Source organism: Equus caballus, chromosome 9 (assembly GCF_041296265.1).
Source record: "Equus caballus isolate H_3958 breed thoroughbred chromosome 9, TB-T2T, whole genome shotgun sequence".
Lineage (NCBI taxonomy): Eukaryota > Metazoa > Chordata > Mammalia > Perissodactyla > Equidae > Equus > Equus caballus.
The window spans coordinates 71636381-71660919 of NC_091692.1; the positions used below are offsets into that span (position 1 = coordinate 71636381).

At 32.8% G+C, this 24539-nt stretch overlaps 1 protein-coding gene across 7 annotated transcripts in view; it reads right to left on the reverse strand.

The window, feature by feature from the left end:
- The window catches only part of CSMD3 (CUB and Sushi multiple domains 3), a 1186048-nt gene that overhangs the window by 110387 nt on the left and 1051122 nt on the right, over positions 1–24539 (reverse strand). For all 7 annotated transcript variants that reach the window (XM_070221725.1, XM_001915960.5, XM_070221729.1 and 4 more), the window contains 5 exons: positions 13937–14055; positions 12755–12824; positions 7611–7727; positions 4353–4562; positions 531–719 (listed from right to left, as the gene is read on the reverse strand). In XM_070221725.1, the coding sequence (XP_070077826.1) occupies positions 531–719; positions 4353–4562; positions 7611–7727; positions 12755–12824; positions 13937–14055 (705 nt within the window). The remainder of the gene's footprint in view (positions 1–530; positions 720–4352; positions 4563–7610; positions 7728–12754; positions 12825–13936; positions 14056–24539) is intronic.

Sequence of the window (24539 nt, forward strand, 5' to 3'; positions counted from 1 at the left end):
GAGGTATGCTACATAATTATTATTAACTATCACTAGATTAGTAAATTACATTGTGTTCTTTTTCAAATACTTGATCAAAGCATACACTGCTCAACTTTCATTTGTCTTATATTATGTATACATGTAAGCCCTTATAAGAGGTTCAAGAGCTTTTTATCTAAAAGGGTTTTTTTCCTGAGAAAATGAGCCCAAATTCAGTAGCAGTATCTGAGTGATTGGTTTATAGAAGAACGATTATTAAACACAGGCACATATACCCACACAGACACAGAGGAGAAGCTCTAAAGTGTTAATCAACTCTATTTTCACTTCCAATGGGGAAGGTTAGGACTCCTGTCAATTATGATAAAATGAGTTATTCATCATGGAGCCTTATATAACCTTAAGATACTAACTATAATTCTTCAACTGAAAGATAGAGTGTATATTTAGCATGCTATTTGAAGACGAAGACAAAAAAGAGTACCAAAACAAGAACTACTAAACACAGATGATATCACCTAAAAGATAGCTTCAAGTTAGAAGCATACCTTCACACCTTGGAAGTGGATGATTCCAATTACGGCTCACTCCATGAAGGCAAGTGAGAGCTGAATTTCCAAGAAGTGTGTATCCAGGGAAACATTCAAATGAAATGGTTTGACCCACAGTAAAATCATTGCCAATTACAAAACCATTTCGAAACGGACGTGGATCAGGACAGCTTTGCAACTGATAGGCTGGAAAAGGGAAAAAGAAAGATGTTTTTCTTTTCTGAATTTCGGAATACCACAGATGGGTACTATTTGCAACTTGCCAAATAAATGCAGTGCCGCTTATTCTTACTTATAAATAGTAATTCAGGTTTGTCTTAAATGATGGCAATGACAGCGTGACATAACTTTCTTCTCATGTCTATGATTTTCATATTTAAAATGCTAAGTACGATTCACAAAACTGCATTCATTTTCTTCACCCACTTATGCAACCTATCTAAATTATAAATTTTAGTGAAAATCTAAACTACTCTTATGGCCACAGCTTTAATCAAATATATTCTGAACTCTTTTACATAGAATGCAATTGCTTCCTGGTTACATTGCATGTACACAGAATAAAAGAAACATATGTGTAAGCCTAATTCTGAGCCTTTCTAAACTGTTTTTTCACTAGTTTTTCTCTGAAAGGAACAAATCACTATATCACTCTGTTGAATTCCTTTAAATAAGTTATTTAACAACATAAAGTACTAGGAAACAAATTTCCTTCTAATATAAATTTTTTGTACTCAACTTATCATGATATTTTTAGCACTGCAGTATAACTGCATGTTTATTTATTCATACTTTTCTTGTTCTATAGTCTACATGAGATCGAAGTTCCTGTTAGTTTTGTTTACCATTGTATCCTATAGGCCTTGCCCATTGCCTTTCATATAGGTGCTTAACAAATAATGTGGAATAAATTTTAAACCTATAAACAGTGAGTGTATTCATATATTATTAATATTTAGGACTTTATTTTTAAGAAGTTAAAAATTGTATTATAAATAATAAAATTTAAATTACCAGTAATCAGAAACCATTTTGCTACTGACCATTCAATTCTAAATTCCGCAAATATTATAAAATGTGAAATAATGTAAAAACTTACATTTGAAGTTGAAAAAGCTATCCTACGATGTTTACTAAAATTAACTCCAATTTTTAAACTAGAGATTTCAGAATGAACAATCCTTTTAAGATACTAAGTGTTTTTAGTCTATCTTTTTCAGTTAATACTCCACACACACAAAAGATCAAAGCCAAATGAGTTATTCCAATTTAAAACAAATGTGTATCATTTGATCACTAGGAGTTGGAATATATTATTCTATTAAATAAACCCTTTCAATTTTCACTCACATTTAAAAGATAATTTTTCTCATTTTTATTCAGATATAATTGACATACAGCTCTGCATTAGTTTAAGGTGTACAGGATAAGAATTTGACTTTCATATATTATAAAATGATTACCACAATAAGTTTAGTTAATTAGATAACTTTGGAATAGAATAAGACTCATAGACAAATGTGTGATCCTGTGATAATTTAGACAATGTTTACCTTTCTACGATTTTTAGTTTAATGAGGAAGTATGAGAAATAGATTTTAAATGTTCAGGAGAAAAGTTCCCATCCTAATATTATATAAAATACAGGGCTTAACAAACCCAATAATGTTGCCAGTAACAACATTAATTTTGGAACCAAGTCCTTCAGTAGAAGGATACACTTAATTGTATCCTACACATTTTTCAAAAATTCAGAAAGTTCTTAAAGTCTAATCATAAAAATCATCCAAAAATGACACTGATTCTGTGAATCTGTATAAATTAACCTATTTCTCAAAAATGACATTTGCTCAACGATATAAATGCAGTAAAATAAGAGGTAGTTTTAAAATTCAACGTACTTCACAAGTAATATATAATGATCATTGTAACACATTACAGCTCATGTCAACAATATTAATGTTCTATCAATAACAGTAACAAATTCTATATCTTTTATGCTTTTATTAGGTAAGTAATAAATCTTTTTTCAAGGGTATGTTCACTTAAAAATGCAGTAAAATTCAAATTACAGTTTTCTATCATTCAAATAAAAACATTATTTTGAGAGGGAGAGGAAAAACAGGGGCAGGGAGAAAGAAGATAGAGCCAGGTTTAAGGTAGATAGCAAAGTGCTTGGCATAAGGCTAGAGATGACCACAAATACAGCTCTGTCTTCTAGCACCAAAAAAGAAACTCAACCAACTGCCCGATTGTTTTTGAAAGAATTAAATTCCTCAGGAGCATGGTTAATTCTGTACCTAGAGCTGGCAGAAATGACTCCTATTTTACGTAAAGGATGATGTGTGATGCTCTTAAGTTATGTATGCATGCATAATACAAATTGTAATTATTTTACACCCATGTAGTTGGATGTTACAATGTCTATTTTAATTACTTTCCAATTTCCTTTTGAGTATATACTTTTATTCAGCAAATATTTATTGTGCTTTTACTCTTCTAGGCACTTGAGGTACATCAACGAACAACACAAAGATCTCTTGTCTCCCGGAATTCACACACGAAATACCACATACTCATGAAATCCTTTCATAATTAGGGCAGAGATGTAACTAAGTTTTAAATTCATTTTGATTAAAAACTGCAGTTAGTGCAACTACATTGTTTGTGTAAAATATCATTATAATTTTAAATAGACTTTTAAGATATGAAATAATATAATAAAAATAGCTAAAATGCCCTAAATAATGAAATACATTATTCATTTACGTTCATTTTATTTTCATTTTATATTCATTTTATCATATGAAGTTCAAACAACTTATCTGGGAGGTACTATTACTAACTCCATCACGCAAATGAAGCAATGGAGTCAAGCGGTAGCCCACTTCAGATTGAACAGGGAGAGCCAACATTTGAGCCTAGGCCTACCTGAGTCCAAACTCTGTATTCAAAAGGGATCACAGTCCTGCTCAAGGTCATGTAGCAGTTTTATATTAAAAATAAACCTAATATATATGATTGTCCAAGTATTTATTTCATATTCTCCTGACAGTAGAATGGAATTAAGGAACGTCATATTATTCTATCATTATAAAGTAAAAAAAAATGACTTTACATATAATACATGAGTCCTACAAAATATCTTTTTAATACACTCTTTTTGACGTAAGAGCAAAGATAAACGTCTGATATCCAGTTTGCCTTGCTTAACTGCTTTGCCTTGACTTGCTTGATTTGATTGTGTATTAAGACTAACTCATGGGGCCGGCTTCATGGCTGAGTGGTTAAGGTCGCGGGCTCCGCTGAGGTGGCCCAGGGTTTGGATCCTGGGCGCGGACATGGCACTGCTCGTCAGGCCACGTTGAGATGGCATCCCGCATCCCACAGCTAGAAGAACATGCAACTAAGATGTACAGCTGTGTGCAGGGTGGGTTTGGGGAGATAGAGCAGAGAAAAAAAAAAAGATTGGCAACAGTTGTTAGCCCAGGTGCCAATCTTTAAAAAAAAACCAAAAAAACAAAAAACAAACTCTTTCAACTCCTCCAACTTCTTAATTGGGTAAGAAAAAAAAAAACAAACGACTAACTCAATCCTTATTTCATGGCTAGGATTTTCTAAGGCCTCCGAAAGACACCATTCCTCCTACATAGTGGCCTGAAAGTTGCATTATTAAAAAAGTCTTCCTAGTTGACGCTTGCTTTGGTTTAGGTTCCTTTTTCTGACTAAAACAGAAAATAGAAAAAACTTCGAGTTAGTTAGATTGCTAACAGCTAGTTTGGGGCTAAATAAGATTTCACTTCTTATTATTCCTCTCACCTTGGTATACAATGTGGAACCCTTGTTTGTTTTGTGAATAGTCACTGTGAAAATACAAGCTGGTTTCATGGGTCGTGCTAAATAAGGAAGATGGTATTTGAGGACCACTAAGTCGGCCAATAACAGTACTAGTTTCTGAGGATCCACTTCTTACTTCCAAATAATCGTGTATGGTTTCTGTAGAAAAATTTACAAACTGGAGATGTACACCTAAAGGATAAAAACAAATATAATACTACTTTATTTTTTTTTTACCAAATTTACTACACACACAAACACACAGGCTCACATGAAAGTACTTAGATATGTTTCCACTTAGTTCAAGAGGCATACCCTCAAGGTCTGGGCCATGGGTTTGCTGTCTGCCCAGGACAATTAGTTTTGCTAGAGTTCAAAGTAACAGAATATTGCTCTCAAATGCCCACTATTTGTCATATGGGAAAACCTCTCATTTTACTACAATGGCACTATAGCAAAACTAATTAAGCGGCTTTCTTGCTCTTTAATACCATTTAAAATTGTATCAACCAATTTTCAAAGATAAAAAGCCACTCAGTTATTTGTATTTTGTATAAGGCCAATTTGAGGTCAAAATATGATTACAAAGTTTTTATATATTAACATAACCAGATTCCACAATTGCACTAGACATTAGTCATTTGACTACAGGAGATAAACCAACTTCTCGAAAATATTATTTAGAGGCATGTAATTTACCAGCGTGCCCTTTTAGAATTTTGCTTGTCAGAAGATAATGCTAAATTTTATATAATAGTCTCAATAAAATCTAGTAATCATTATTATACGCTGTTATATTGCAATACAGTCTCAACATAAATATTACTAAAATACAACTTAGTGAAATGTCTCTGGGATGGAAAATTAAAATAAAAGCCTCATTGAGGTATGTTTGTCTAAGCAATTAATATTTAAGTTTAGTGAATTTGATGTTTTTCTTACAACCACCATTCTCCAAATTGCTAATAACAAAATTTGACATTTATTCAGCATTTTCTTTTCTCCAGGGATTGTTTTAAGTATTTATATACGCTTATTTAACGCTCACAGTTACTCACGAGAATGAGGAAATTGAGGCACAGAGAAGCTGAACAATATGCAAAGTTTACACAATGACCTAAAAGAGCTGAATTTCAAACTCAGACACTCTGGCTCCTAAACTTTTGCTCTTAATAACTACATGGGGTTCTCAAGTAACATTTTGTTCATGAAAAAAGAGTTACATGGAAAAAGAGTTCCATGGACAAACAAATTTGGGAAATATTGAAAATATGCTTTAAAATATTAAACAATTTTCTGTACAATCACACAAACTTCTTGAACTTTCAACATGCTGCCTTAATATGTGAGGCTCCAAGATGTGGATATTTTTTTCTAAAACTTTCTCCTGAGCCCTCTTTTCACAAATTATCTTGTCAATAACTGTTTCATGGACATGAGAAAATACTTTTTTAACTGTTGATATGATTGAATTTTATCTCAAAAATTACAAATTACTTGTTCAAATTTATTATAACTAATATTTGATTTAACCAAAACTCAAAGATAACAGTGGGGTTATTTAAATGTAATCAAATCAGAAAATCTTTTATGTTTTCATTTCTAAAACAGAGATGTGTATTCTTTTTAATTTTTAATGAACTTGATTTTTAAAATCAGGATAGCATTAGTAAGAAGTAAGTTGAAGAAGATATAATGACACTATTGAAAACATGTTTAGTAATTTATTTTAAAATAATTCGTTTAGCCCCATAAGCAACACGAGGTAAGCCCTCTTAAGTGGCCAGTAAAAGACACATAAGAATAACCATACTAGTTATTCTCTTTCAAGCAATGGACATAAAATTGGACTACAACTTCAAACTAAGGGTGTCTCCACGCTACAGCCAGAATAATCCTCATTAGAAGATCCCCCAGTATCTTTCTTACAGTGGCTTCCTGTTCTCCCAAAACCTCAGGCCAGTCACATACTGTTCACACTTGTTAAATTTCTTGTTACATTTCTTTAGCTTTCTCATCTGCATCTTTCCGTGTCACTCTGTTTACGTAGAATTTCTTTCCCATTCCCCACACACTGACCTTCTTTTTTGGGCTGATTCTTACTTTCTTTAAAGCCACAGTCCAGGCATCACTTCCTCTGGCAAGATTTTCTATATTTCCTGGACTAGGCTAGATGTCTGTACTAAGTACAATCCTGTACTCTTCATTATACTTTATTGTAATAGCATATTTGACTACTTGTCTCCTCATTGTACCTGCAACTCATCTGGGGAAAGGTACAAAGTCTGTTTTACTATGCATTTCATCCCCAGCACTTAGCAACATTACCTGGAGTAAATATGTATTCAGTAAAGAATTATCAAAACTATGTTTTCTGTAAATTTATGTAAAACATTTAAATATGAATTTGTATTCTGAGGCTATAGATGCCTCTGGGTAATGAGGTACCTAAATTCAATCCTCAATAAGTGAGATAGTACAGAATTTCTTAACGGCTCTAAATCTATCAGGTTTGTGCTTTGAGGAGTATCTACTCATCCAAGTCTTCTGTGATTTAGTGAACAAGTCTATCCTCAACCTAGCACTTCTCTTTATGCATTTATAGACTCATAGGATATGAAGAAGCTACAAGAGAATATATTAGTGATGTGAGAAAAAATCATTAAATGCAATATATCCAAAACACTGGGAATTGTTTTATTAGAACTAGAAAGGTATTACGTCTATGTGAGTATTTAAGCCTAACTACTTTTACTACTTTTCAAACGTAAAATCTTATTTATTTAAAATGAATATTGGGTGAATTCAACAGATAACCAGAAAATAATTTATCTAAGTATTACTTGGTTACAACAATAAGAAAACAGCTACAAATACAATTATACACGAAAATCATATTGAATTTATCATTGCCACGTACATCTAACTCAAGCTATATCTATACATATAAATTAGAAAATATCATAAAGTTATTTATCTATCACCTATCTATCTCTGAAATTAGAAAATGCCCATATTCCTGTAATTATCCAAGTGATAATTCCTCTAATTATCCAGGTGAAATATATTTGACTTAAGTAACAATTACCTAAATTTCACTTCTCAATTTACATAACTGTATGCCCCCCCAAAGTAAACTCCAATTTGTGAATACTTTATAAGTTCTTATTAGACATGGATTTTTTTTAAGGATGCATTAATGATATTGAAAATTTTTTCGCCTGTTTTTAATGTACATACCAAAACCTACGGGCAGCTTTATTGTCCACGTGCAATCTAAGCTGCTGGGGTAGTTTCCAGGAAATCCAGGGCTGAGGATCACACCACTGAAATCTGACATAGCACCACCGCACTGAGCTGCAAGATAACAGGTTCCACGTAAGCCCGAATAGTGGAATACTTTACTGTATTAAAAACAGATTGAAATTATTTCAAGTCTTAATCAACTCTCTGAGTTAAAACTGTTTGATATAAATTTGAATATTGTCAACTCTTATTCACCACACACTAGTAATCAAATATAATCAATTGACAATCACTTTCTAAAATAGCATAAAAAGACAACATATTTCCTTCCTCAACAATAAATGCAAGCTAAATCAATTATTGCACAGCAAGGAGTAGCTCACGTGCAATGAATACAATCAAACAAGGAGCACATGTCCTTTTCCACAGCGAGCATTTTGTTTTTCATCCTTAAGTACTTCTAGTAATGTTTTGATTCATTCCAAAGATGATATAATTCAGAATAAAATTAAGCCAACAACATCTGTTCTAAGTACTATATTCAAGAGGGAACCATTTACACAAATTTCCCTCGTTTTCTTCTTTTTGTGAGGAGGCTAAAGATAGAATTTTAAGAAAAATATTGGTTTCTATTGGTAATATGTGAGGGATTCACAATATCACACATGGGATATGGCCTCACTGTGTCCTAAAAGAATTTAGACAAAGAATAGGGAAGTACAATACAAGTAAAAACATGTACCCTAGTTTGAGAATTGAGGCATAATTTATAAAGGTACTGGTTTTTGAATCCCTGTCATACTGATTTACTATTGCTAAGCTAAGTAAAAAGTATAAGAACAGATAATTACCCAAGTTTTAAGTTTAACATGATTATAGAAAATTATTTAACATGCATTAAAAGAGCAATTGCATCTGTTAACTGTGGTTTGAAGAATCAAATTTCGTGACTGCACATCAAGTTAGAAAGCTATCCTATAGAACACCTACCTGAATTTTCGCTCATTTATTTCTCGTTAAGAATAGCAACCGAGAGATACTCAAACCTCAGGTTATATATCATAAATGCAAATTACGTAGAAATTTTATCAATGTCCTATATGATATCAATAACCAGTTTGACAGCTATCTTTAACTATGTGAACTGAATAAATTATGTATCAAGCAGATTTTACTACGGAAATAGGTATATATAATTATATGTATATCATCGTGTACTCAATCTTCATATAAACCTTTCTTTCAAACTTGTGATTACACTTGAGATCTAAATTTACACCTGATATTTTCCATCCTTCTGAAATCTCAGGTCATCCATCCTTAAACTAGAGAAATTTTCAACACATGTATGCCATTAATGTCCACCAATTCATTTTTCTAAAATTTGATTATCCACATACATTCATCACATAATCTGATAATTAACGAGTGGGAGATAAAATATTTTGGCTAATCAAAAGTATTTTGAAAGTTTATGGCGAGACTGCAATGGTAGGTTTGTTTTGCTTTATTCTGAAGTTTGAGTAAAAGAACAGGAGGACTGTCTTTTGCTTTCTTGCTTTCACAATCTCAAGTCTTTGAGCTGCTCATTGTCCTTCTCCTTCTGCTACTTTCCATCTCTTTTGGTATGATCTGACAATCCTGTCATCTGCATTGCCCACCTTTCCAGAGTATAAATCCCAAAATCACAGGAAAAAGGATAAAGAGTAAACAGATAATAGGAGAAAAAAAAAAGAATGACAAACCATGAAAGACATACGAAGAAGATCTTAAAAATGCACCTGCCTTCAGCGCCACACTCATGTCCATTTTCTCAGTGCCTCTGCAATCTCACACACTCCTAGGCCTTTAGTGACAATTCTGTGTGTTTTACCAGGGTCTTTGTATAGTCTCTTTTGTGCTCCACTACACACTTTTTGTTAAGGACACAACCATATTATAGTCCTTCAAGATAAAATCATCTTTAATTCCTCTTTCTGATTGGTCTCTACGACATAAATTCTCAAGTGACTTTTTCTTCTTTCCACCAAAATATCCAGCAGACACTTTATTTCCCAGTTCACAAGGCTATAACCTTGTTACCTGATGACTAGAATTTTAAGACATTCTCTGAGTCAGGCTCCTGACTTCGGTTTCTCCCTATAATATGACCATGATGTCACTTCAGATACTTTGTGTATAAAATATAGTACAAGCTTCTTGTCCAAAATCTATAAAATACAAAATAATGAGTAGAAAATAAAGAAAAATGCCCTCTAATTCCACTACCCATAGACAACCTGTTTATCTTTATATTCTTTTTTTCTCTGCCAAAAAATACGTATGTACGCACGTGTGTTTATATGTGTATGTATATAATGAAAGTAGGATCATAGTATGAATCTTTTTAAGCCTTTTATACTTAACTATATATTGTAAACTTTGTCTATGTCACTAAATATTCCATTACAATTTTCACTTCCTTTTTTTTTTTAAAAATTCTATCCTCCACTATTGGACTCTTAAGTTATTGCCTATATTTCACAGCATTAGCTACCACTCTGAATGCCTTGTGTGTCCCAGGCTGAAATACTTTAAACACATTCTTTCATTTAATTCTCACAATAGGCCTGTAAGGCAGACATTATTATCCCATTTAACAGGTAAGCAAACAAAAGCTCAAAGAATTATACACTTGCCATACACAGCTACCATACCTTAGCTGAAATTTGAATACAGATATATTGGACATCAAAATCTGGTAAGTATTCCATACAGTTGCATGCCAATTCATGCTATATAATAAAATTTAAACTTTCTAATTTAATTTTATTAAAATATCACTTCCATCTAATATTTCCCTTGTTAACAATGTACAATGGAAATACAGATTTAATCAAAATCATTACTTTACCTAAAAAGTTAGCAATTTCTTAAGAGTAATAATTGGTGCGAGCAATATAGCAAGATGGAAATTGTAATATAATACTGAGATGGTATTTAAATTTAAACAGTTACATACAATGACATAATTAATTTACTTAGGAAACATCCTAGGTAAACAATTAGAAGTGTACATGAAGCCATGTTAAAAAGACCTATAAATGTATATCAAAAAGACAAAAAAACTAAACTGTAACAAAAAAGAGGATAATGACACAAATTAGACTATGTTATGCCATGAAGCCATTTTAAAAATCAAAATTTTGAAAACATGTTATGGTAAGGGGAATTATTCCAAGTTAATGTCAACAAAGAAAACATTATTTAAAAAATACGTACTGTGGAATTCCAAAACTTTATATTAATTTGTTCATTACACAATATTTATCGGAAGCTTACTTAAGATGAGAACTGTTCTAGGCACTGGGGATATGATAATGAACAGAAGACCTAAAGTCTCTGCTCTCGTACCAGCAGAATATATGTGCTATTTGTTTCGTTCATTGTACTCTTTTATATCACCAATTTTTTATACTCAATTGGATATACATACACTTACACACCCCACACACATAACATGCTCATAAAATTGGCATTACCTATATATATGTTTTTACTTATATATATATATATTTTTTACTTATATGTGTATGTAAAATATATATATATGTTTTTACTCATATATATATGTTTTATATATAAGATATAATAGGCATTATATCTATCTGTCTATATATATAATTTTATAATTGGCATTATATGCATTTATAAGTTATTTATACTACCTAAAGAAATATGTCCTTTAAAAAATATCATCCAATCTCAAGTCTGAAAGCTTTCAATATCCTTTGCCAATTAAACACATCCTTACGCTTATTTTCCAGGACTCTCCAGTGAGAATTGTGTACATGGCACATAGGCCTTACAGGCTGCATTGTGTCCCCCCCCAATATTTGTATGTTAAAACCCTAATCCTCAATGTGACTGTATTTGGAGATATGGCCTTTAAGGAGGTACTTAAGGTTAAATGAAGTCATAAGGGTGGAGCCCTAATCGAATAGTTCTGATGTCTTTATAAGAAGAATAAGGGATATCAGTAGTGCTTGCTCACAGAGAAAGGACCATGTGAAAACGCAGGGAGAAGACGGCCATCTACAAGCCCAGGAGAGAGGCCTCAAAAGAAAACAACCCTGCCAGAACCTTGATTTTGGACTTCTAGCTCCTAGAACTGTGAGAAAATAAATTTCTGTTATCTAAGCCATCCAGTCTGAGCTGTTATGTTACGGCAGCCCAAGCAAACAAATATTATACAGGTTTGGTCATTTTACAGAGGTAGGTCATACAAGTCATGACAATTCTTTTGCTTTGCCCTTTTTCTTACTCAGAAAAGTCTTCTTCATTTATCTATCTGAACTAAACTTATCATCCAAAATTCTGAGTAAATTTTATGGGCTAACTATGTTTCCCAACGACTTCAGTCACCAGTCTCATCTGTCTGAAATTCCATCATGTAGTCAATGGTATAATTAAACACTAAATTACTCTCTTATTTCATTTCTTTTATTTCTACCACTCTAAATGGTAAACAAATCTTTTAAAGATAGGGATTATCATACCTCACATTTTTTTTTCCATACTCTGTAGAGCTCAGTATATTAATGGTTGCAAACAGATGCCAGAAATGAGGAAGAGAAAAAAATTAAAGGGTAGATAGAAATAACTAGAAGCAATACTAAGTTAGGGCAAAAACCTGGGCCCATATACTTTCAAAGCCTGCAGTGCCCTTTCAATACACTCCATATCTCGATTGCCTGTCACCACTGAAGACATCTCATGGTGTGTCATGCTTCCTCTGGTAGACTCCAGATTCTTTTCCTATTCTGACTCAATAGTAAGCAATAGAATATATACTTATTTTTCTGACTATGGGTATTTCTATCATATCATACTGAGAAACCTCTCTGGGGATCAAAAAACCTAGTATCTTTTCTCAATTTCTACAGTTTTAAGTCATCCATTCATATTAAAGTTTGGGGTAAAAAAATTGTAAAAATTTAAACTTAAAAATAAAAGAAATGATGTGAAACATTTATCTCAAAATATCATTTCCATAAAACCTGACAAAAGGCAAACTATATGTTTGAACAACATCATATACAGGGTGTATCTTTAAAATCTGATAAAGCTTATAAATGATTTATATTTCTTTAACCTACCTAAACAAATTGGGATTGGGTAATTCCATCTTCTTACAGGTCCAGGCATACACGTAATGTGAGAATGACCCTATATAAACAAGACAGTACAGCTCAGGAGACATTTGAAAAAGTCTAAAAGCATAATGAATGATTATTAAGAAGACAAGCTTAAATATATTTTGTCATTTATAGATTTTTTTTTACTTCTACTGGATATCTTAGTATGGCAAAATAGAAAAGGTAATTATATACATTTGTGGTAAAACGTAAGAAATCACAAGGTCCCAGTAGAAAACTTAACACTCCATATCACATTAGAATTGTGGTTTTAGCATTTTTCTATCAAAATATGTTCTACTAAAATACTGCAATGATTATACAAATGAAATGGTCATAAACATAGCTGCTTATAATAAATTGCTGTAATATTCAAGATTAAATATGTTAAAGAACAATTATAAAATTCTTTCATAAAAATATGAAAACAAGTCAGTTAAGGTATATTAAATTTTCAATTGAAATATAAAGTCCAGAAAGATTTGACTGAACTTCGAGATTAATAATTTGTGATACAACTTTAAAGACTATAAATTATTAATTTTTAATTTTGCTTCCTAAGGGAATTTGTTTACTTAACATGTGAAATACTTTCTGCCTCAATTTTTTTCTTAGTTTCTTAATGGGTCTATCACTTAGGGAGATTTTTATGAGACCATAATTTTGAGACCTTCCAGAAAACCTACAAAAGAAGATCAATATAAATACATAAAATCAGAATATATATTGCAAATTCACTTTTTTAGCAAAATACACTGGTAGCTGATTTTCAGTAATTAGGGGAAGTTATTTGCAAGGAAGTTTCATTTAATGCTTTAAGTAGTACTTCACTTATATTTTCAAATTCTAAAGATCCAGAAGTTCAATTGTCATATCCTAAGTGAACAGAGAAAAAAGTGAAGCAAAGATTAATTTTGGTTCAAAAATCATTTTTGGTTGCTTGCAAACAAAAAAATTTAGTCCATTCCAGCAACTTCTCTCATGCACGTATTTTCTTGACAAATTGAATAACCTCTCACTTAAAGCTAAACTATGCAGCCTGAGATCAATATTGTTTTAAAGTTGTGGATTGTCAACCATCAGTCGTTAACATATTCTGAAAGGGCAATGAAAATTAAAACCATAATTTTAAAATAGACTTACCTGAAGAGAATAGCCTTGATCACACTGAAAGGATACCACATCACCAACCATATATCTGTCTCCAATTTTAATTCCACTGCTAGGAGTCTGTGGTTCAGGACAGGAATCCAAACCAATTGCTAATAATATGTAATGATAATAATATAAGTAACTTTCAAACGATGAACGCTTAAATCATGCATATTAAATTACCAAAGTTGAACACTGGTGTCGTTAAAACTAGATTTTAATTGAAACATTAAGAATGTTCTGTGATCAACAGGGTGGCAACAGTGCAGAGAGCCCTGAGAACCCCTGGACTGTGACTGATCCAGTTCCAGCAGGTCTACCAAAGTCACCTGGCACACTTAGCTTACACAGGAGATGCTCCTATACAAAGTTACTTCCTCAGGAATGGGAAAGGTAGCTATATGGGTTGACTCATAGAAACAAACACAGAGAGTCAGACAAAATGAAGAGACAAGGGAATATGTTCTAAAGGAAAGAGCAAGATAAAACTCCAGAAAAAAAAACCCTAATGAAACAGATAAGTAATTTATCCAATAAAGAGTTCAAAGAAATGGTCATAAAAATGATCACTGGAACTCAGGAGAAGAATGGCAGCATAAAATGAGAACTTCAACAAAGAGGCAGAAAGTATAAGAAAGAACCACTTAGAGCTGAAGAATACAATAACTGAAATGAAAAATACAATACAGAGAATCAACAGCAGATTAGATTATATGGAGGAACAAATTAGCAATCTGGAAGACAAAATAGTGGAAATCACCCAATCAGAAAAGCAAAAAGAAGAAAGAATTTTTAAAAATGAGGACAATTTAAGGGAACTCTGGGACAATATCAAGTTTACTAACATTTGCATTGTGGTGTCCCAGAAAGAGATGAGGGAGAGGAAGGGGCAGAAAATTGATTTGAAGAAATAATGGCTGAAAACTTCCCCACCTTGGAGAAGGAAACAGATATCCAGGTCCTGGAAGCACAGAGACTACCAAACAAGATGAACCCAAAGAGATCCACACCAAGACATATTATAAGTAATGGTAAAAGTGAAAGATAAAAAGAGAATCTTAAAAGCAACAAGAGAAAAAACATCTAGTCACATATAAGGGAACCCCTCTATAAGACTATCAGCTGATTTTTCAGCAGAAACTTTGCAGGGCAGAAGGGAATAGCAGGATATAAAATTAAAGTGCTGAAAAGGAAAAACTTACAACCAAGAATACTCTACCCAGCGAAGTTATCATTTAAAATAGAAGGAGAGAGAAAAAACTTTCCACACAAGCAAAAACTAAAGGAGTTATCACCACTAAAGCAGCCTCACAAAATATATTAAAAGGTCTTCTCTAAGTGAAAAAGAACAGGTCACACCTAGGAATAAGAAAATATATGAAAGAAAAAAATGTAACTGGTAAAGGCAAATATATAATACAATTAGTAGATCAATAACTTTAAAAGCTAACATGAAGGTCCAAAGACAAAACTAGTTAAATCAAGTATAACTACAATAAGTAGGTAAGGGATATACAAAATAAAAGATGTAAAATACCATGCCATAAACATAAAACATGAAGGGGGGATTAAAAATGTAGTGCTTTTAGAATGCATTCAAACTTAAGCAACTATCACCTTAAAATAGACTGCTATATATATAAGTTGATATATAAGAACCTCATAGTAACCACAAACCAAAAACCTACAATAGATATAGAAAAAGTAAGAGAAAGAAACAAAATATAATACTAAAAAAGTCATCAAATCACAAAGTAAGAAACAAAGAGAAGAAAAAAGGGAACAGAGAAGAACTACAAAAACAATCAGAAAACAATGAACAAAATGGTAATAAATACATGCCTATCAATAATTACCTTAAATGTAAATAGACTAAACACTTCAATAAAAGGATATAGGGTGGCTGAATGGATAAAAAACAAGACCCATCTATACGTTGCCTGCAAGAGACTCACTTTAGATCTAAAGAAATACACAAACTGAATGTGAAGGGACAGAAGATTTTCCACGCAAACAAAAATGAGAAGGAAGCTTGGGTAGCATCACTCATATCAGACAAAATAGACTTTAAAATAAAGACAGTAACAAAAGACAAAGGGACATGACATAATATTAAAGAAGTCAATCCAAGAAGAAGATATAACAAGTGCAAATGTTTGTGCAACCAATCTAGGAGCAGCTAAATATACAAAGCAAATATTAACATACATTAAGGAAAAAATTGACAGTAATAGAGTAATAGCAGGAAAGTTTAATAAGCCACTTACATCAATGGCTAGATCACTGAGACAGAAAATCAATAAAGAAACATTAACTTTAAATGACACATTAAACCAGATGGTATTAATAGATAAATATAGAACATTACATCCAAAAACTGCAGAATAGACATTCTTTCCAAGTGTACATGGAACATTCCCCAGGGTAAATCACATGTTAGGCCACAAAACAAGTCACTACAAGTTGAGGAAGACTGAAGTCATGACAAGCATCTTTTCTAACCACAACAGTATGAAACTAGGAATCAATTACAAGAAGAAAACTGGAAAAAACACAAACACACCGATACTAAAGAGTGTGCTACTAAACAACCAATAGGTAAGCAAATAAATCAAAGAGAAAATAAAAAAATACCTTGAGACAAATGAAAATGAAAACAACTTTCCAAAATTGATGTACAAAGAATGTACATTTGCGTGCACAGAATGGCAAAGCATATAGTTACAACTGTATCACCTTCAAAAGCAATAAAATGGGATTTATTAAGAAGAAAAAAGAATGTTCAGTGAACAAGATTTACCTGTACATGTTGAGAAATGTTCTTTGGAACTCACCATAAACTATTTCTGTTGAAATTTCATGGCACTAAGCATTAAATTTGTTGTTAGTGCCATGGAGCCAATTCTGACTGCTAGTGACCCTGTGTACAGCAGAGCAGAACCCTGCCTGGTCTTTTTGCTCCATCCTCTCACCTTCTGGAATTATACCAGACAGTGCTCAGCTGCTATTCAGGGGTTTTCATGGAAAATTTTTTTCAAAATTGGGTGGCCAGGTCCTTCTTCCTAGTCTGTCAAGTCTGGAATCTCTGCTGAAACCTGTCCACCATGGGTGACCCTGATGGTTTTTGAAATACTGATGGCATAGCTTTCAGCATCTCAGCAACACACAGCTGCCAAAGTTTGACAACCGACAGATGCATGGGTGTGGTTCCCTGATTGAGACATGAACCTGGGCTGGGGCAGTGAGAGCGCCAAATATTAACCACTAGACCACCAGACCACCAGGGGTGGCTAACCATTAAATAGCTGTGCGATTACACTTAAATTCCTTTTTAACTCCCAGCCTAAATGTCTTCTACTGTAAAACGAACAAAAAAACAAAATCCCCAAATAAAAAATAAAAATAATTATTTTGAGAATAAAATTATAATTGTAAAACATTCTTAGCAAAATGACTGAAAACTATTTGCTATTTCATCCATATCACTTGGTTCTTTCTTCCTTCATACAGAATGGACTTTTTTTTTTAATTAAGATTATGATAGTTAACAACCTTGTGAAATTACAGTTGTACATCATTATTAGTCATGTTGTAGGTACACCACTTCACCCCTAGTGCCCTCCCACCCCCATTTCCCCTGGTAACCACCGATCAGTTCTCTTTGTCCATATATTAACTACAACCTATGAGTGGAGTCATACAGAGTTCATCTTTCTCTGTCTGGCTTATTTCGCTCAACATAATACCCTCAAGGTCTATCCATGTTGTTGTGAATGGGACGACTTTGTCCTTTTTTATGGCTGAGTATCACGAGATATATTTTGACATACTTATTATATATAAGATTTAAAAAATATAATTATAAGAAAGATTTGTCTTCCAAACATACTGTAATCAGAAAGGAGAAAAACATGTAACTCACTGAGATCTAAAAAGTGCTATGTAACATTTGAAATCAGTTATTTATGAAAGGGAGATAATGATAAAATTCAAAGTACTTTCATTATTTTTACATTAACAATCTACTTTTCAACATAAAGGAATAAAACATACTACACATAGAAGGTTTACCATAAAAAATTCATCTAAAGGTTTAGAAGATTGTTTGATTTTTTTTTGCCAGAACATGTGGCAAATACAATATACTCATGTTTTGCCAAACGTGAGTATATTATTATTAAAACCTTTTTATCATCAATAAAAGCCAATGTTTATTATCCATTTCTTTGTAACTCACATTTTGAAGCTAATCTAACACATATTTAAGTGGATGAGAGGAAATAGTCACCACTCCAAAATCATTATACATACATATTAATTTCATAGTTAATGAAATTCATTCATTCATTCACCACGCTATTTCCCTCTGATACATGCTTTCATAGCACCACCCTCTACATCTCCTTTGTGGCACTTAACATAAACTAATAATAAGTAAGTAACTGTAATTTGTTCAATATTTATCTCCCCTCTGAGAATGGAAGCTCTAGGCTCTAAGGGCAGTTTAGAGCACAGCGTCTTAAGGAAGCACTCAAAATCGCTGGCTGTATGAATGAGTGAACAGTATAAAAAAGAAAGTGAATCTCAATATTGATCATTTCTTAATAAACACAAATGTCTACTTCTGCAAATGGAAGATACTTTGATGACACAGTGGCCACAGTAGCTAAAAATCATGCCAAATTAGGTGACATTTAAGGATAGAAAACGACATAAAAGCAGTAATGACAGCGTTACGATTAGATCAGAAAGTAAGACAGTAAAGAGGAGGAGTAAACTGGTCATTTGGGAATCCAATTGAGACAGTCCTAAAAGAGATTAGGGGAGTCTTTGGACTGGAATTCAATGCCCTTTGGCTTAATTAGTTTGGTTTCCAAACATATGTTGTGTTTCATATTTCTTGATTTTTTGTAATCTTGAATTTATGGACTTAAGAAAGATAAGGTACAATTAAATTATGATCTACTTTTAAAATTGCAAGGGCTAACTTAATGTCTTGCTTCCCCAACCAGATTTTGAGATCCAAGAATAGATACAAACTGTCTTACATTTGTTTTATTCTCATTTAATACCCATTAATGGGCCTTACACATTAAACTTCTCTGATTTCATAGAGTCCTTTACAGGAATTACTGAATAGAAAAAAAAGTGAATTATGATATAAACATGTATGTCTTATCAATATCATTTCACCTTCCTTTGGTACAATCTTAGTTTCTTGGGAGTCCTGAATAGTTCATTTATTAGTCTTCACCATTAAGGTCATTCTCACAGTCATTCTTATTGTGAAGGCCAAATTTTTTATACATTCATTTCTCTTTTCTTTCTATTAAGTACCCCATTCAGGGTCATATACACAGACGACTATTAATAGCCAGAAGTGGTGATTTCCTCCTCTGGGAGGAGGATAAATAAAACTATGGCATGGTGATGCCATAGAATATAGAAACCTAGTTTTTAAGATAGGTTTGTACCTAGTATATATAGAGATAGTAAAATACTTATGAAAGAGTTTTAACTTAAAAAATGTGATGCAAAACTCTATAAACTATGTAATAGCAACTTTGTAAGTTAAAAATTAGTATATGGGGGCCAGCCCAGTGGCACAGTGGTTAAGTTTGCACGTTCTGCTTCAGCGGCCTGGGGTTCACCAGTTCAGATCCCGGGTGGGGACACGGCATTGCTTGGCAAGCCATGCTGTGGTAGGCATCCCATGTATAAAGTAGAGGAAGATGGGCACGGATGTTAGCTCAGGGCCAGTCTTCCTCAGCAAAAAGAGGAGGATTGGCAGCAGATGTCAGCTAAGGGTTAATCTTCCTCAAAAAGAAGAGAAAAATTCCTATATGCATATAGCCACAGAGAAAAATGACCAAAAGGAAACATGCCAAAAATTAGCTGTGGTTATGATTCTTGATTATGAAATTACTGCTGACTTATATGTCCTGCCTTGTATTTTCAAAAATTTTATAATGAACATGGATTACTTTGGACATAATAAAATCACTTATCTATTAGATAAATTAGTACTAGCAGAGAATTGGGGGGGGTACAAGAACATACTTCCTTCTATTTTTCTAGAAAAATTTGTGTTGGACCAGCTCATCTGTTGAATATGATTGTTTCAAGGAAGAAAGTAACATGATAAGGTAATCAGACAAGCAGGAGAAGTCATATATTGACAGCCTCTCTTATTTTTTTGCAACCATTTATTTTATGTTCACTAAAGAAAACAGAACAGAGGGTCTGGCCCAGTGGTGCAGCGGTTAAGTGCCCACGTTCCACTTTGGCAGCCCAGGGTTCGCTGATTTGGATCCTGGGTGCGGACACAGCAACGCTTGGCAAGCTATGCTGTGGTAGGCGTCCCACGTATAAAGTAGAGGAAGACGGGCATGGATGTTAGCTCAGGGCCAGCCTTCCCCAGCAAAAAGAGGAGGATTGGTGGCAGACGTTAGCTCAGGGCTAATCTTCCTCAAAAAGAAAAAAAATTGAATAGAAATATCTGAAAACCTTGCAACTCATATTTTACAGTCCTTTTTTTATTTACACAGATGACCTCTGAGTAATTAAAAGGTAATTTAAAAATGTCTTTTTTAAGAATTATTTTTCGTTCCTTTTAAGTGACAAAATCAATAGGTTATTTGTAGGAATCAAAAAAGAAAAAGAGAATTTTCGTATAAATGTTGCAAAGGATTCTCTCCTGCTTAGCCAAGGCAAACAAAATATTGACTCATTTGCAGCTCCATAAGTATAAATTTTGTAAAATTATGTCCTTGGCAATCAAAGATGCTCTCTGGGCAAAATTTTTTAATGGAACTTGGATCAATTAACCTGCTGTTGCAGCCAAAACCAAACAAATGAATCTAGGGACAAATCCATATCAAAACTGCATAGAGTTATGTCTGCTGTCAAATTACTCTAGCTAGTTACCCTGGCTGAAAGCATTAAAACCTCCGTTCTGCACATCTCTAACATTTATTTATAACCCAAAATTATTCTTTCCAATTCTGTTCACAAGGCAATCAATCTGGAGTAGAAAATGCTGTTAATCATATCATTCATATCTGATCTGATTACATACATATATTTATTTACTTATTTATATAATACTTCCTAGTATTCCTAATGATTTTAATGAGTCTTTAATGCATTGAGAGAGGGAGACAGGGAGGGAAAGAAAGCTTAATTACTGCTAAGACTCCCAGTAACAACATTTTGCAAAAGGAAAAACTCCTTCATGAATTTGAAAAGACAACCCATGTATAAATTTATTGAAAATGATGACAAAAAATAGTGGATTTGCACTTATGTGAAAAAGGACCAGGAATCAAACCATATGTCTTTGCACAAGAGGTTGTATTCAGTGATAGTGAACATCTTGTTATTTTAAATATATAACATGTTCTCAATTTTAAATCTTTCTCTAAATAATGGATAAAAAATAACTATTATTTCTATGTTTATGCTATATTTGAGAGTTTTTTAATACTCTAGAATTAACATTTGGCATTCAACGTTTATCATTACAAGATAATAGTCTGAGAATAATGTTGAAGTTGGTGATAATCATGGGCGAATTCAATATGATCTGGTATACTAGTTTGAAGAGTTGTAGAAAAATGCAATGGCAAGCTTGCAGACTTTTTTCTGATATATTGTAACTTGGAATTAATTAATTAATCTACTAAACAAATATCTGTCAAATACCTATTAGGTAACATGTAACGAATGTCTGTGGATAAGTTTTTTTAGAAGGAACAATTCCGACTTAACGGTCACTGATGGGCAGCAATGGTTTAGGAAGATGTTGTGGTGCAGGCTTTGCTCACATTTACCTTGATCCTTAACTTTTTATTTACTTACTTTACTTAAGTTTACCCTAATTAATGTTTAACTTAGCAATACTCCGAATAACTAATTGAATATTCAGTGTTAGATCCTTATCAAACTTTAGCCTACCTAATAATGCTAAGTTAAATGATAAAATGTTAGAGTCTGATATGTAGGTACCATTTGTTCATTAAATAAGTATTACTGAACACCTATTGCGTACTCTGTATCTTATTAAATGCTGGAAATGCAAAGATTGATTGACAACATAAGCAACTATGCTCTAAAGAAACTCTTGGTGGAGAAGGCGAGGGGGTTGTTTTAAAAGACCATTATTCTAGTCGAACAATCAAAATAAATGAAGGTTGTCCTTTGTTTAAATAATTATTTCATAAGGAATAACCTATGTGAGTACTAAAAGATGATAGATTTTACCAATTCATGATAAGGAGGGGGAAGGTGGGTGTGATGTTCTGGCAGACAAAGTGGCATATTAAATGAATGGAGTTTCAAGCGATTTTTTCTTCTTTTATCGAAAAGAGAGGGAGTGTTTTGAGAAAGGCAGCAAAAGATGAAGCTGAAAAGGGAGACAGGATATAGATTGTGAACAGCCTTATAGTCTTAACCAATGCAGGGAATTGTATTTTCCTTCTGTAGATAATGGAGGGAAAATTCAGTTATTAAGAACAACCTCTGTGTGCATCCTGGCTCTACTAGTTTCTTGCTCTTTTTCGTAAAGTCTGAGATGGTTTCTATGCCTCAGTTCCTTCACCTATAAAATGGGATGCAAAAGTTCCAACTTCATAGGAATATTGTGATGTTTAAAAAAAGCAATACAGGCTTACTACTTAGACTAGTGCCAGAGACATAGTCAGTTCTCATCAAATGTTAACACTATTATTGAATGGTTTTAAGCTTGGAAGTGAGGTGGTCAGTTTGCATTTTAGACAAAGGATATCTTTTTCTGTCGTCATGAGAGTATGTTTCTGTATGTGTAAGATCAATAGGTTTCACATAAAAACTCTAGGAATATAAAGGAAATATGTAAAGATTTATATTAAAGTGCCAAGAATTTAAATAGCTTGAGTTTTGTGATTGACTTAGACGAAAAGCTTCTATATATAGCTAAAACGTCATTGGCTTTACTGGGAGAAAACCCAGAGACCAGGATCAGTGTTATTAGCTCAATACATAACTAGAGACAGTTTAGGAATACAAAAACACAATGTTTCTGGAATTCAGAAACTTAGGCTAAAAATATCTCTAAATCAACATCACAAAGAGGTGAAAAGTCAGTTACAAGACCATGAAATAAATTTTGATTAAAAGAAAAGAGGAAACAAACTATGACAAAACTGTAATGGCCTGATATGGTTAAGAAATGAAATGTGTTTATGAAGATCAATTACACATATTTGTATGTAATATGTTCTGAGTTAATGGCACTGAAACTAGAAATGACAAATATTAATAATTTAACTTATGAGATGTGCATAAACTAGTTATAACAAAATTGTTAAAGTAAAAATACAATCAATCTTAAAATCACTATTTTTCTCAAATAATCAATTATCTAGTTATCCCAAGGTAGGAAACCATTTCTAGTGATTATAAAACTAAACTCATTAAGATCTAATGTACTCTCTCTTAAGCATATTGGTCAAGGATGAAAAGTAGTAAAATAAATATTGTACTGAATTGAATATTTTGTTATTTATAAGCTAGAGTTAAATGGATACATTTCTGGGCATTTACTATTTTATGACTATTTTCTATGCCTTTGGATATGCATACCAGCACTCCAAGTATTGCATGGGTTGGAAAGACTTTTTCAGGCTACCTGAGTTTTCCCAGGATTTACAGCAAAATTATTAGCTGCATGAGTGCTCTCAGGTGTGGGAAGAGAGAATTCTATTCATTATAGCAACATGTACCATTGCCTTCCTCAGAGACTATGTCCTGAGATCTTTGAGCACTCTTATATTTGCAAATACCATTACTGCACAAGGTTTCCCCTTTTAAAGCAATATGTAGATGTAAAATTATGGGAGAAAATGAATTGTTGACTTTCGTTAGTAGGTAAAACGAAAACAATGATATGAAATGATCAAAATGGGCATCTAGAAATACTAATGAGACTACGGCATGGAAAAGATACATTGGGCAAAAGGAACATATTTGTTTGATATTATTAATAATAATAATAATCTGGCATTCCAAAGTTAAAATGTCAAGATTTCAAGTTTAAGGAGGGAAAGAGCACTATATGCTAAAAATTGTCCTATTTGTCAGCATTTACCTTTTAAGTAAATAAAAATCAAGGCACATCTGTCTAGTAACTGCGCCATCAGATAATCTAGATTTTTTTTTTCTGAAAACCTCATGACTGAGTAGGAAAATCAGACACAGAAAATACTTGTTGAAAGAAATCTTAGCCAAATTTCCATTTCCCAAGACAGAACACCTGCCATGTTTCCTGAAACTTTTACTATTTAAAATATTCCTTTAGGAATATAGAAAGAGTCTACTTTCTTGGTTAAAAAATTTTTTTAAAAACCATGCCGTCTGTCCTTTTTATAGCAAACTTTAATGTCTTCTGCATCTGTTGCTGGTATTCGTAGTGTTGACTCTGAGACTGTTATTTCCCTGTTGTGATTCCTTCCTTATGTTACCCTGTGGGCAGAACTTTTATCTCAGAGACTGTCACAAATGAAATACCAAAGATGCGCAGTGAAACAGGTGTCTTCTCAATGGACAAAAGTTAATA